A 14,844-nucleotide genomic window follows, 5' to 3' on the forward strand; every position below is an offset into this window, starting at 1 on the left:
ATAAAAACCTAATTTTTAGCTTAACTATAGTTGTCAACTGGCTGGAAGTGACGTGCATTTATTACATAACATAAACAATGCAAATATTAATTTTAACTGACCCCATAACATCTTTGGCCTGACCTTGAAGCAACTTCGCCAGGCTCAAGAGGACGCATATCGAAGTGGGGATAGAGCCCTGTATAATTGCACTGGTAACCAGCTGATTAAAGAATACATCACAAATATAAATTATGCAGTAAAGTTAAAACAATTTTTTACCGCTAATGACTCTAGATTTGTCTGTAATGCATTACAATCACTAACCAATTAAAAGCGACCATCGCCCCAAGCTGAAATCAATAAAGGACTGGCCGACGACCTGAACACCTTCTATTGCAGATTTGAAAAGGACATCTCCCCACACGCCCAGCTGCACTAACAACCACCATCACACCTCTGACTCCCCCTCCTTCGTTCACCATCCACAAACAGGAGGTGAGACGCATCTTCAAACTACAAAAAATCAACAAAGCAGTAAGGCCAGACCTTGTCTCCCCATCCTGCCTCAAAGTCTGCATGGACCAGCTACCTCCAATCTTCACACAGCTCTTCAATAAATCTCTGGAACTGTGTGAAGTACCAGCCTGTTTCGAATGCTTCACCATCATCCCATTCCCCAAGAAACCTGCAATCTCTGGTCTGAATGACAGCAGGCCTGTTGCCCTGACATACGTGGTCATGAAGTCCTTTGAACGCCTTGTGCTGGACCACCTCAAGAGTGTCACAGGTCCCCTGCTGGACCCCCTACAGTTTACCAACCGAGCAAACAGGTGTGCGGATGGCGCAGTCAACATGGGACTGCACTTCATCCTGAACACCTCGATGGGGCGGGGACCTACTCGAGGAGCCTGTTCGTGGACTTCAGCTTGGCATTCAACACCATCATCCCCAAACTCCTCTCCTGTGGTGCGGCCGACACAACCTGGAGCTGAACACGCTCAAGACTGTAGAGATGATCATGGACTTCAGGAGGCATGCTTCGCCACAGGTGCTCCTCACGCTGTCCAACTGCCCTGTTTCAGCCATTGAGACCTTCAAGTTCCTGGGAATTAGTCTTTTCCCCAATTCTTGGTCATTAAATCAGTTTGCAGAAAAAGGTCTTTGTTGGAGAAACCATTCAGAATGGCTGGGGGAGGACTGTTAATTAGTTTATAGCTCAGGTGACAAAAAACAGATTTCCTTTTGATTTTCTTGTGGAAACCGACTGGCTTGTTGAGGGTCAAAAGGCAGGAATGCAAGGTTATCACTTCGTGGGGGTTGCCGTTGACAATGGGTTCCATTGGGGGTATTCGCTCCAATACTTACTCGCCCAATAATTCTGCACACAGTGTATATGGTATGTTATAGTATATTTAGTAATATACTATGTCAAAGCTTGTGCTGTTCTGCAAATAGGATACCAACCATAACTGGGGATACCCATAAACAACTCTGAATGTACAACCCCAATTGCAATGAAGTTGGGACGTTGTATTAAACATAAATAAAAAGAGAATACAATGATTTGCAAATCATCCATCCATCCATCCATTTTCTACCGCTTATCTGAGGTTGGGTCACGGGGGCAGTAGCTTTAGCAGGGACGCCCAGACTTCCCTCTCCCCAGCCACTTCATCCAGCTCTTCCGGGAGGATCCCTAGGCATTTCCAGGCCAGCCCAAGCATATAGTCTCTCCAGCGTGTCCTGGGTCGTCCCCGGGGTCTCCTCCCCGTGGGACGTGCCCGGAACACCTCACCAGGGAGGCGTCCGGGAGGCATCCGAATCAGATGGTTCAACCACCTCATCTGGGTCCTCTCGATGTGGAGGAGCAGCGGCTCTACTCTGAGATCCTCCCGGATGACCGAGTTTCTCTCTAAGGGAGAGGCCGCACACCCAGCGGAGGAAACACATTTCGGCCGCTTGTATCCGGGATCTTGTTCTTTCGGTCACGACCCACAACTCGTGACCATAGGTGAGGGTAGGAACATTGATCGACCGGTAAATTGAGAGCTTTGCCTTTCGGCTTAGCTTCTTCTTTGCCACAACGGATCGATACAAAGTCCGCATCACTGAAGACGCTGAACCGATCCGCCTGTCGATCTCCCGTTCCATTCTCTCTCACTCGTGAACAAGAACCCAAGATACACTTGGGGCAGGATCTCATCCCCAACCTGGAGAGGGCACGCCACCCTTTTCCGACTGAGCACCATGGTCTCAGATTTGGAGGTGCTGATTCTCATTCCAGCCGCTTCACACTCGAACTGCTCCAGTGAGAGTTGGAGGTCAGGGCGTGATGAAGCCAACAGAACCACATCATCTGCAAAAAGCAGAGATGCAATACTCAGGCCACCAAACCGGACCCCCTCTACGCCTTGGTTGTGCCTAGAAATTCTGTCCATAAAAGTTATGAACAGAATTGGTGGCAAAGGGCAGCCTTGGTGGAGTCCAACCCTCACCGGAAACGAGTCCGACTTCAAATCATGCAAATCATGGTCAACCTATAGTTAATTGAATACACGACAAAGATAATATATTTAATGTTCAAACTGATAAACTTGATTGTTTTTCGCAAATAATCATTAATTTATAATTTTATGGCTGCAACACGTTCCAAAAAAGCTGGGACAGGGTCATGTTTACCACTGTGTTACATCACCTTTTCTTTTAACAACATTCAATAAACGTTTGGGAACTCAGGACACGAATTGTTGAAGCTTTGGAGGTGGAATTCTTTCCCATTCTTGCTTGATGTACAGCTTCAGCTGTTTAACAGTCCAGGGTCTCTGTTGTCGTATTTTACGCTTCACAAAGCACCACACATTTTCAATGGAAGACAGTTCTGGACTGCAGGCAGCCCAGTCTAGTACCCGCACTCTTTTACTACGAAGCCACGCTGTTGTAGCACGTCCAGAATGTGGTTTGGCATTGTCTTGCTGAAAGAAACAGGGCCGTCCATGAAAAAGACGTTACTTGGATGGCAGCATATGTTTCTCCAAAACCTGTATGTACCTTTCAGCATTAATGGTGCCTTCACTGATGTGCAAGTTACCCATGCCATTGGCACTAACACAGCCCTATACAATCACAGATGCTGGCTTTTGAACTTTGCGTCCATAACAGTCCGGATGGTTCTTTTCCTCTTTGGCCCGGAGGACACGACGTCCACAATTTCCAAAAACACTTTGAAATGTGGACTCGCCGGACCACAGAACACTTTTCCACTTTGCATCAGTCCATCTTAGATGAGCTCGGGCCCAGAGAAGCCGGCGGCGTTTCTGGGTGTTGTTGATAAATGGCTTTTGCTTTGCATGGTAGAGTTTCAAGTTGCACTTCACGGATGTAGCGCCGAACTGTATTTAGCGACATTGGTTTTCTGAAGTGTTCCTGAGCCCATGTGGTGATATCCTTTACACATTGATGTCGGTTTTTGATGCAGTGACGCCTGAGGGATCGAAGGTCACAGGCATTCAATGTTGGTTTTTGGCCTTGCCGCTTACATTAAGTGATTTCTCCAGATTCTCTGAACCTTTTGATGATTTTATGGACTGTAGATGATGAAATCCCTAAATTCCTTGCAATTGTACGTTGAGGAACGTTGTCCTTTAACTGTTCGATTATTTTCTCCCGCACTTGTTCATGAAGAGGTGAACCTCGCCCCATCTTTGCTTGTGAATGACTGAGCAATTCAGGGAAGCTCCTTTTCTACCCAATCATGGTACCCACCTGTTCCCAATTAGCCTGTTCACCTGTGGGATGTTCCAAACAGGTGTTTAATGAGCATTCCTCAACTTTCTCAGTCTTTTTTGCCACCTGTCCCAGCTTTTTTGGAACATGTTGCAGCCATAAAATTCTAAGTTAATGATTATTTGCTAAAAACAATAAAGTTTATCAGTTTGAACATTAAATATCTGGTCTTTGTAGTGTATTCAATTAAATATAGGTTGAACATGATTTGCAAATCAATGTATTCTGTTTTTATTTAACACAACGTCCCAACTTCATTGGAATTGGGGTTGTATATATATGTATAGTTATATAGTTATATATGTATACATTTATATATTTATATAAAAAAAATATATACAGGAAGTCCTCGAGTTACGACGTACTCGACCTACGACGTTTCGACTTTACGACGCCCGTGCCTCGTCCGCCATTTTGTCCCGAGGACCATCGTGTTTCTGCTTAGCTAGTGCATAGTGCTTGTCTGTGTTTGTGCGCCGGGTGTATCTTTGCCCTTTTCAACCTCCTTTTTTCACACACTCCGCAGTAATGGTAAGTACAGCATCTTATTTTTTTATTTTAATGTATTTTAGTTTCTTTACACGAAGTGTTAACCTTTGCTGCTACGGTCACCTGACCGGGGTCCGGAGACACAGGGGTTAACTCCCTTCTCTCGTTGCACAGCTGAGCTGGGTGGCGGCAACAATAAATGCACGAAGCAACGATTTGCTGCTTTAATGGCTTTAGTAGCTCCTCTGCACATTCAACGTCAACGGGTCCTCCGCTAATCGCTACTCTTCCCCGGTCGGCGACACTACACTTGCCACTGTACACACTCGCACCGGCGCGCACTCCTTCCTCCTTCGCAATCCCTTCTCACTCACACATCGACGCACACGGCCACACACACTGAGCGTGCTGTCACAATCACGTGGGACAATACCCGTAACAGAAGAATTTCGCCGTAACTTACGACTTGAACGGTGAAATCCGACTTACGCGGAGGTTCGTGTTACGTCGCCAGCGTAGGAAGGGAACTGGTTCGTAAATCGATGACTTCCTGTAGTAGAATATTCAAAACTATTCAAACTTTCGACTGATGTTGGTTCAGTGTTTGAACAGGTTGAGTTATCCCTTATATTTATTTCCCCTCAGTGTAATCTATTAATATTCTGGTTTTATTTTTTTGTTTGTTGCTGCATTAGGTGCTGAACTGCTTGTGGATCAGCTGTGCTCTGAAGTTGTGGATGAAGAGAAAGAGAACCCCAACATTTTTCTTGTGGCAGCTTCCTGGCAGAGACTACTGTCTGGTGCTGAAGATTTGGGTCTCTTCAAGGAGTTCAATGACGGATCAATGAGGAGTTTTACGTGTATCAACAGCCACAGCTTTAAAGAATTTCATGGTAACATACAGGATGATTGCGTAAATGGTGATTTATTTATTTTTTCTTGTGATCCATTACCCAAAGGAGGTTTTTAATGTTATTGGTTTTAAGTTGGTTTTTTGTTGTTGTTTTTTTTCAAAAGTAAGCTATTGAAAATAGATTTCAAATAGATTGAAGGTGAATATGACTTCATATTTAGAAAATCCTTTGCCTGCAATAGCATCACAAAATGCATCATCAGTCATAATCATAAATCTGATGATTGACCTGGCTCGTCTAAAACCCACTTCGCCAGATACAAGTACGTCCTTACCTGTACCGTGTCGGAAGATCACAAGTACATAGCATTCATGTACTGTATGTGCCACTGATCAGAAGCCAAATGCTGTTAGCTAGCGCTAATCTGTGCATCCAAAAAAGACTAGGTGCACCTCTTACGTTTTTAGCTGTGACAAGATAGTGTTTCAGGCAGTCTCATCTGGCTGTGGCCTGTCGCCGCTCAGTGCTCATTGTCCCTTGGTAATTGTACGGCTGGTGGCTGCATCGCTCAGTGCTTCATTGTGTGCCTTTCTGGTGTTTTCGCTTTTATATTGTGGTTGCTCCATATGGGTCCAACAAAAGCAACGGACAAGCGTGGCAAGAGAGAGGGAACTGTGGACTTAAAAAAAAGTATTTGGGAGGAACAAACAGGGCTCTACACTAACTTTTATACTAGTAGCACTGGTGTGACCAACTTTTTCAGTAGGTCGCACCATCACATTGTTTGGTTGCACCGTTTTTTTGAGGAGGTAAAGCATTACCATGGCATACCATACAGTGCTGTGAAAAAGTATTGGCCCGCTTCTCAAATTTAGTTTTTTTAAGCCATTCAAAATTTGACTTGCTGTTGTGTTTTGGCTCATTATACTGCTTCAGAACCCAAAGTACGCTTCAGCTTGAGGTCACAAACTTGTAGCAGACATGCCACGCAAAAGATGCCAACCGACACCCCTACCACTGCTCCCCGACGAGGTAGACATTAACTCCAGAGTCACACGCAGACTCTAAACGGATCAATACCATAAACTATCTTCAACAAGACACAGACATTTGCTTTGCCATGCCGATGCTAAGTGAATCACGGCTGCCTGGCCCTTCAAAGTGGAGACTCAAGGATGCCGAGTTCGCCCCCAGAGGCTAAGTTAATTAACTCCCTGCAAATCGAAGGATTGCACCCACAAAGGCGCCTCCAACCTATTGACAACTGGCACTTGGGAGTTGGAACAGGCAACGGCGACACCCACGGGCGACGGAACGACACTACAGACATGGGTTCATAAGACAGTCTGTGACTCGACTGGGAGTTAATATTTTAAGAACTTTTCATGAACGCCACTCGTGACTGTATTGCTGCAAACTTTAATGTCTAACGTCGAATATGTTGTTAACTGAACCAGATGTTATGTTCTCCACACCACACAACATTTGAAACACTCATTACAGGTATAAGAGAGGATGAGCGTGGAACAATGCAGCCTGAGGAAATGGTCTCGTTATCTTAAATCCAATAATTAATATTTTATTCCACTGGTTTTAAACCACAAAATAATCCTAAAATAGAAAATAATGCCAAAAGGCAGTCTAGCCCCTCGGTGTTCGCGAAGGTGGTAGAAAAGGAGGGAGGTAAACCCCCCCCCCTTTTTGACCCGCTCCGGACGTAAAAGTTGCTGGGATCAGGAAAAAAAAGAAGCTTTTGGGAGTTTTGGTGGAGAAGTCTTCCTTTGGTCTCACCCCGACGAACTCGCTGACGACCGGGCCAGGCAGGACGCCCACCTCACCCGAGGTGGAAGGACACATCGGACGATCCCCGGCTGCAGCGCTACCTGCAAGCGCTCCGAGCCACCCTGCTTGGGGCCCCGAACTCAGTCTGAGGGAACGGAGGCGGACGCAATGCACACGCTCCGACCGTCTGGCAAACAGAGACACCCGAGAGACGTCCTGCCTGGGAACTCGTTGGCCTCCTGCTTTTCCTCCTTTTTTCCTTCCTCCCTTCCATCGAATCCACCTGTTCCCGGTGCGGACCGGGCCGGCCGAACACTCGGGAGCCTGACTCGCCTGCCTCTAACGTGTTCCAGACACGTAAGTCCATAATTGCGGTCTACTAAAAGTACAGATTAGTGCATATTTGGGTTTATATTCTATTTGCTATAAAATTCACCACTTGCATTGATTATGTGTGTGTTTGGGTTCGGAACGAAACCTCTAGAAAGTCAAGAACTCCAACTTTCTGAAATGTAGCCACCTTCCGATAAGAGTGATTAAAAAAGGTTTGTCGTCATTTCGCCTCAAGTTAAACTTGTAAAAATATAACGTGGTGCCCCTGATATATATCAAATATCTTGATTTATAACGCTGTAATTTAAAAGTACCATCACCCGGAAGTGACGCAGGTGTCGTTTCATTCTAAATTAAGGACAATTCTTACCAATCCCATAAACGCCACAAACTGATGGCTGAACATTCTCCTTCAGAATTTTCTATGAAAGAGCAGAATTCATGGTTCCATTAATCACAGCAAGTTGTCCAGGTCTTGAAGGAGCAAAGCAGCCCAAGACCACCACACTACCACTGCCATGTTTCACTGTTGACAGGATGTTCTTTTTCTGAAATGCTATGCTCCGTTTACGCCAGATTTAACGAAACACACACCTTCCAAAAAGCCCAACTTTCATCTCGCCATATAATATTCTCCCAAAAGTCTTGGGAATCATTCAGATGTGTTTTTTTTTTTTTTTTTGCAAAAGTTAAACAAGGTTTTATGTTCTTTTTGGTCAGCAGTGGTTTTAGCCTTGGAACTCTGCTATGGATGCCATTTTTGCCAATTTGACTCTTCCTTACTGTTGTGTTATGAACACTGACCTTAACTGAGGCAAGGGAGGCCTGCAGTTCTTTAGAAGGTGTCCTGAGTTCCTTCGTGCCCTCCTGGATGGTCACTGCTGTTACCTCAGGTTAGTCTTTGTAGGCCGGCCACTCCTGGGAAGGTCACCACTGTTCCATATTTTCTCCATGTGAGGATAATGGCTCTCCCTATGGTTCGCTGGAATCCTAAAGCTTTAGTAATGGCTTTGTAACCCTTTCCAGACTGATAGATGTCAATTACTTTCTTTCTTGACTGCTCTTTGAATTTGGATCGTGTCATTTTGTTGCAGCTTTTTTAGATCTTTTGTCCGACTTGATTTTGTCAGAAAATTTCTGTGTAAGTGATTTCTTGATTGAACATGTCTGGAGGTAATCAGGCTTGGGTGTGATCAGTGAAAATTAACCAAAAGTTGTGATTAGCTAAAATTAATTCATGATTTAACAAGGGGGGTGATTACTTTTTCACACAGGGCCAGGTAACTGAATGTTGTTTTTTCCTTAATGAATGAAATTGCAATTTAAGAAGAGCATTTAAGTTAACTTGGTTGTATTGGTCTGACATATGCTGTGCATTTTGAGTCAAGTCTCACTTACCCCAGGCTCCCCTGCTCCTTGGAACTAAGGGAGTCCTGCCCGGTCTCCGTTTAAAGGGTAAGAGCTCCTCATTGTCCCTGCGTATTACACAGTGGACCAAAACCAGCGATGGGAGCTTGCTTAAGCCAATGTCGAGAGAGATTTGCCGAGGTTCTCATAGCCGATTGTGAAGCGTCGGCCCCACTTCAGTTAGGCCTCACCTTAACAGAGTAACCTCAGCACAATTCTTTAATGCTGCTCTGCCCCTTTTGACCTGTTAAACTTGGAATGACCCAGGAAAATTTGACGGTCTTGGACCTGTTTTTGTTTAAATTATAGCCGATATAACCTTTCAAAAATAAAATTAAAATAATCAATGGCTATGTTGATAATATGTTATTAGGTCTGCTAACATGGATACCACTGCACTCATTAATCTTAAATGAAAAGGGACATTTTTCCATGCTCAAAAAAAGGTACTTAAATAAACAGGATTTAGCAAGGGCACAAGCTTCAAATAATAAAAATGAAAATAATAAAATTCACAAAAAGCAACTGTGTGTGAAACATCTCACTCACAAATGAGATGGAATGTTCCAAGCCAACCCTATGAAAAGAAAACCATAACAGTCCAAAAACATCAATTCAAGGATAGCATCTGGTTACATTCAAAGTTTCAATAGATGGTAAATAAAACCAGTCCAAAGTGTGAAAATCCAAAGTATAATAAAAATGAAAATACATTTAAATTCAAATGAAAAAAATAATATTCGATTGATCAGGTCGAACATCCCTCAAACCTTGTAATTTGAGTTGAGAATCGGCGTGGGATCAGAAGAAAAAGATCGGGGGCTCAGTCCCTGTCGTCCTTGATAAATTGTCTCTTCTTAAGCTACCTCGCTAATCATCCTGCATCTTAAAGATATCAGATTAAGCTATTGACCTCAGTAGCTAAGCGACGGGAGAGCAAGAGCACAAAAATTGTCAGTTTTGAACTTAAAGCGGCTGAAATAGGTATTTAATACGTTACCATTTTTCTCACTAAATATATTTCCAAAGGTGCTATTGACATGAAAATCTCACCAGATGTTGGGAACAACCCAAGTAATTTTTGTCAAGAATGTCTCGGTACATTTGCTCATTCATCCTTACTTCGATAATGTGAAGTTTACCAGTACCATTTTTTTGCAAAGCAGCCCCACACCATCATGTTGCCACCTCCGAGTTTCACCGTTGGTATGCTGTTTTTAGGGTGATGTGCCAGTGCCATTTCTCCTCCAAACAGTTCAATCATCTGACCAGACAATATTCTCCCAGTATTTAATTGGCTTGTCCAAATGTTGTTCAGCAAACTTTCAATGAGGAGCTTTGACGTGTTTTTTTCAGCAATGGGGTCTTGGGTGGTGAGCGTGCATACTGGCTATGGCGGCGGAGTACATTACTCACTGTTTACATTTTGACAGCAGTACCTGCTAATTCCAGGTCTTTGAGAAGCTCTCTACAGGTGGTCCTTGGCTCTTGGACAACTCTCCTGATTATTCTTTGCACTCCTCTGTCACAAATCTTGCGAGGGGCACCTGATTGAGGCAAATTTATGGTAGTATGATTAGCTTTCCACTGACCCCCAACTGTGCTAACTGGAATGTTCAGAGCTTACCAATGCCATTGTGATATTTTGGAACAATCAATTTGCGATGTTCTTGTGACAGCTCTCTGCTCTTACCCATCATGAGATGTGTCTTGACTCACACCTTGGCAATGAGACCTTTTTGTAGGCCATCAATTAGGACTGAACCAGCTGATATTCATTTGCACTCACAAGGGTCTGGGTTGCTGTTTGATTACACTGGGGAACAATTTGAAAAAAAGATTCTGTTACGTTAGAGTTTTATGCTGATTAAAAGTAAAATTGGCATGCTGATTGTAGTCGTTTTTTTCCTAGTAGGAATTAAGAGCATTTGTACCTTTTGTAAAACATAATGGTGTTAAATAAACATTGTGGTCATGCCTGTTTCTTTTATATTTTGGTTGGTTGTCAATATTTGAGAAGTTTTATAAAACAAGCACGTATCTGTTCAGTCCAGTATTTTTCAAATATTTTTTTAAGAAAACTGGGATCTATTGTTTAAAAACTTGACGTGATAGAGAAAAACCGAGATCCGTTTTGGATTCCGCACCCAAAAATTTGTTAAAAACAGCTGTCAGACCAAACTCAACAAAAAATGTGTTCCCCAGTGTTATTGATAGATTTTAGGTGTTGTCTTGGGTTTCCATGTGTTTTTTCTTCTTCGTTCATTTGTTCAATACGTTTTCCCAGTGTCATTTCACATTTTTACACACTACTTAATTTCTGAGCTTATTTGTTTGAATTTCTTTTTTATTTATGGATTACTTGGGTTGTTCCCAACATCTGGTGAAATCTTCAGGTCAATAGCACTTTTGGAAGTATATTTAGTGAGAAAAATTGTGACGTGTTAAGTACCTATTTCAGCCGGTGTATATACTAAAGGTGGGCCTTGCGTCACCCTGATCTGGCTTTTAGGCCAATGAGAGCCCAACACTTCATCAACAGTATCTCACATATCACAGCGTGGGCATAGATTGTGGGCTTCTAACACTTAGTTACCAAAAATATATGTAATAAGCTGTTACAGGTTATACTCTTAATTTATAGTGTATTTTTATCCCCCAAAAATTGTCACAAGTCAACAGTGCGCATTGTACATAGGTATAGGGGAAAATGAAAGAAACTTTCACATTTCTATAAATGTATGTCACCATCTAGAGGTTATGAAAAAGCTGTACATTTTCATTCCAATGTGCCACCGTCACCTTGAGGTTATGAAAAAGGTGTAGCCTACACTTTCATTCCAATATGACGTGTACATATAACTGCATATATGTACAGTTGTGCTCATAAAGTTACATACCATGGCAGAATTTGTGAAATATTTTATTTTTATTTTTTTAAATACGACTGTGTCTGATACTACTCATCATTGAACAACATGTTCGAAGAAGATTGAAAGAAGAAATATAGAGGCCATGCCACAAGATGGAAACCATTCATCAGCAAAAAGAATCAAGAGGCCAGATTGGATTTTGCAAAGAGGGCCAGAGATGAAGCACAAAGGTTTTCTGGAGTGATGAGACCGAGATTAACCTCTACCAAAGTGATGGAAAGGCCAAAGTATGGAGAAAGAGAGGATCTGCTTATGATCCAAAACACACAAGCTCATCTGTGAAGCATGGTGGAGGTAATGTCAGGGTTTGGGCTTGCATGGTTGCTTCTGGAATGGGCTCACTAGTCTTTACTCATGATGTAACTCATGATGGTAGCAGCAGAATGAATTCTGAAGTCTACAAAATCATTTTGTCTGGCACTTTACAGAAAGATGCATTCAAGACAATGACCCAAAACACACTGCCAACACAACAAAGGACTTAATCACGGGGGGAAAGTGGAAGGTCTTAGACTGGCCAAGTCAATCAGCGGACCTTAACCAAACAGAGCATACATTTTACCTCCTGAAGAGGAGACTGAAGGGCAGAAGCCCCCAGAAACAAACAAGAACTGCAAGAGGCTGCAGTAAAGGCCTGGAAAAGCATTTCAAATGAATGCAACACTCTGGTGAAGTCAGTGGGTCGCAGGCTTTATGTAGTTATTGCAAGTAAGGGTTATGCCACCAATTTAAGTTATTCAATTTAAGTTAATTTAATAATGTCTGTTCCAATGCTTTTGCTCACTTGAAAAGTGGATGATTTCAAACAAAAGCTGCCGTGTCCTGAGTTTTTAACACATCTAGATGTAAATACCATGAAATGAAAGCTGGAATTCTGAACTTTTGTCACATATTCATCTTTTGATCTGAAACCCAAAAGTCTTCAGTATACAAGAAAAACAAATGAATTGACCTTGCCATTCCAATACTTTTGGACGGGATTACATTATGTCATGAATCTATGGGGCCCGTACAGGTTCTGACAGGGCCACAGGACAACAATTTCCCCGCCTTCGCTCCTTGATCATAATAGGCCCGTTTCAACCATAAAAGATTTTTGGCTACCGTATGTTCACGTCCGCCTTCCTCTTTATAAGCAGCGTGTCGGCAGGAAATGCTCCCAGTCAATCAAGCGAAACGCTCATTAGTCACACAATAACATTTATAGATTTTGGAACTCGGTGCACACATAAGGCGCGCCGCATTATAAGGCGCCCCATCCATTTTGGAGAAAATGTAAGACTTAAGTGTGCCTTATGGTCATGAAAATACGGTACTCTATCAGCTGACAGTTTATTGAACTCAGCTCGAAGGGGCAGCAGATCTTTTTCTTGAGCAGGATCATAATTTGCATTAAGGTTAATTTCTAATTCCTTAATTTGTTTTTCTAACTTGTCCATGACTATTCTCCTCTGCCTTTATTTAGAACTTGTATAGCTGATGATTTCTCCTGATATATGCTTTAAATGCATCCCATCGTATACCGGCAGATGTTTCATTGTTATTCAATTCAAAATAGCTATCGATCTTATCACCTACATAAATGACAAATTCCGAATTTTGCAGCCAAATCACCTGAAGACGCCAGTTAGGTGGATTATGAAAAAAAAATATCTGTGCATAATTAGTGAGATAGCAGCATGATCTGTGAAGACAATACTATCATACCAGCAATCGTTAATGTTGGATAAAAGTCCCCGGGATACAACAAAGTAATCAATGCGAGAGCGAGCGTTAAATGCGCCCGAATGACATGAATATTATTTCTTTCTTGGATTTCGTTCCCTCTATATCTTAACAAAGTTTAAATCGGTTATGTACTGTTTGATTAATTTCCTAGTCTGAGTTTTAATGGTGTCAAGGCCTGTGGAACAATACATTCTCGGGTCCAATGTACAGTTAAAGTCTTCCTCGACAATAAACTTCTGTTCAATGTTGACAAAGTCAAGAAAAATTCAAAGAATTTAGAGTTGTCCTCGTTAGATCCATATGAGCTTGCTAAATTCTATTTAAGTGAAAGTATATTACCTTGCAGCCCTATGGGGGCACAAGCCAGTGCAAACTGTTGGCCGGTCCCAAGCCCGGATAAATGCGTCAAGAAGGGCATCCGGCTTAAAAATTTGCCAAACAAATATGAGCGTTCATCCAGAGAATTCCATACCGTGGCCCAGGTTAACAACGTTCGCCAACGGCGCCGTCAACCTGCAGGGCGCCGGTGGAAATTCAGGTGGAAAGCGGGTTCTTCGGCAGAAAGAGAAGAGGAAAAAAACAGAGCCTAGAACTGAATGTGGGGACTTTGAATGTTGGGCCTATGACAGGAAAATCTCGGGAGTTGGTTGACATGATGATTAGGAGAAAGGTTGATATATTGTGTCCAGGAAAGCAGGTGGAAAGGCAGTAAGGCTAGACGTTTAGGGGCAGGGTTTAAATTATTTTACCATGGTGTAGATGGGAAAAGAAATTGAGTCGGGGTTATTTTAAAAGAAGAGTTGGATAAGAATGTCTTGGAGGTGACAAGAATATCAGATCGAGTCATGAGATTGAAACTTGAACCTGAGGGTGTTATGTATAATGTGATTAGTGGCTATGCCCCACAGGTAGGATGTGACCGAGAGGTGAAAGAGAAATTCTGGAAGGAGCTAGACGAAGTAGTTCTGAGCATCCCAGACAGAGAGAGAATCGTGATTTGTGCAGATTGTAATGGATATGTTGGTGAAGGAAACAGGGGTGATGAAGAAATTATGGTATGGCTGTAGTTTTCCAGAAGAGGCACGAACATCGGGTGACCTACAAGAGCGGAGGTAAAAGCACGCAGGTGGATTACATCTTGTGCAGACGATGTAATCTGAAGGAGGTTACTCACTGTAAGGTAGTGGTAGGGGAGAGTGTGACTAGACAGCATAGGATGGTGGTGTGTAAGATGACTCTGGTGGTTGAGAGGACGATTAGGAAGACAAAGGCAGAACAGAGAACCATGTGGTGGAAGCTGAGACAGGACGAGTGTTGTACAGCTTTTCGTGAAGAGGCTCTCAGTAGACAGGAGGAGCTTCCAGTAGACTGGACCACTACAGCCAAGGTGATCAGAGAGGCAGGCAGGAGAGTACTTGGTGTATCTTCTGCCAGGAAAGGAGAGAAGGAGACTTGGTGGTGGAACCACACAGTACAGGAAATCATACAAGGAAAAAGGGCGAAGAAGCTAAGCTAAGAGCTAAGAAGTGGGACACTGAGAGGACAGAGGAGAG

The 14,844-nt window shown here is 42.9% G+C and overlaps 1 protein-coding gene across 7 annotated transcripts in view; it reads left to right on the forward strand.

Annotated features, from left to right (window-relative positions):
- Window positions 1-14,844, forward strand: part of ano10a (anoctamin 10a) — a 105,606-nt gene that overhangs the window by 16,543 nt on the left and 74,219 nt on the right. For 6 of the 7 annotated variants that reach the window (XM_061673603.1, XM_061673600.1, XM_061673599.1 and 3 more), the window contains one exon: window positions 4,950-5,147. In XM_061673603.1, the coding sequence (XP_061529587.1) occupies window positions 4,950-5,147 (198 nt within the window). Of the gene's footprint in view, window positions 1-4,949; window positions 5,148-14,844 lie in introns of those variants that run through there. The other variant, XM_061673604.1, reaches the window with a different exon arrangement.

The sequence above is a fragment of the Phycodurus eques genome, chromosome 4 (genome assembly GCF_024500275.1).
Source record: "Phycodurus eques isolate BA_2022a chromosome 4, UOR_Pequ_1.1, whole genome shotgun sequence".
Taxonomy (NCBI): Eukaryota; Metazoa; Chordata; class Actinopteri; order Syngnathiformes; family Syngnathidae; genus Phycodurus; species Phycodurus eques.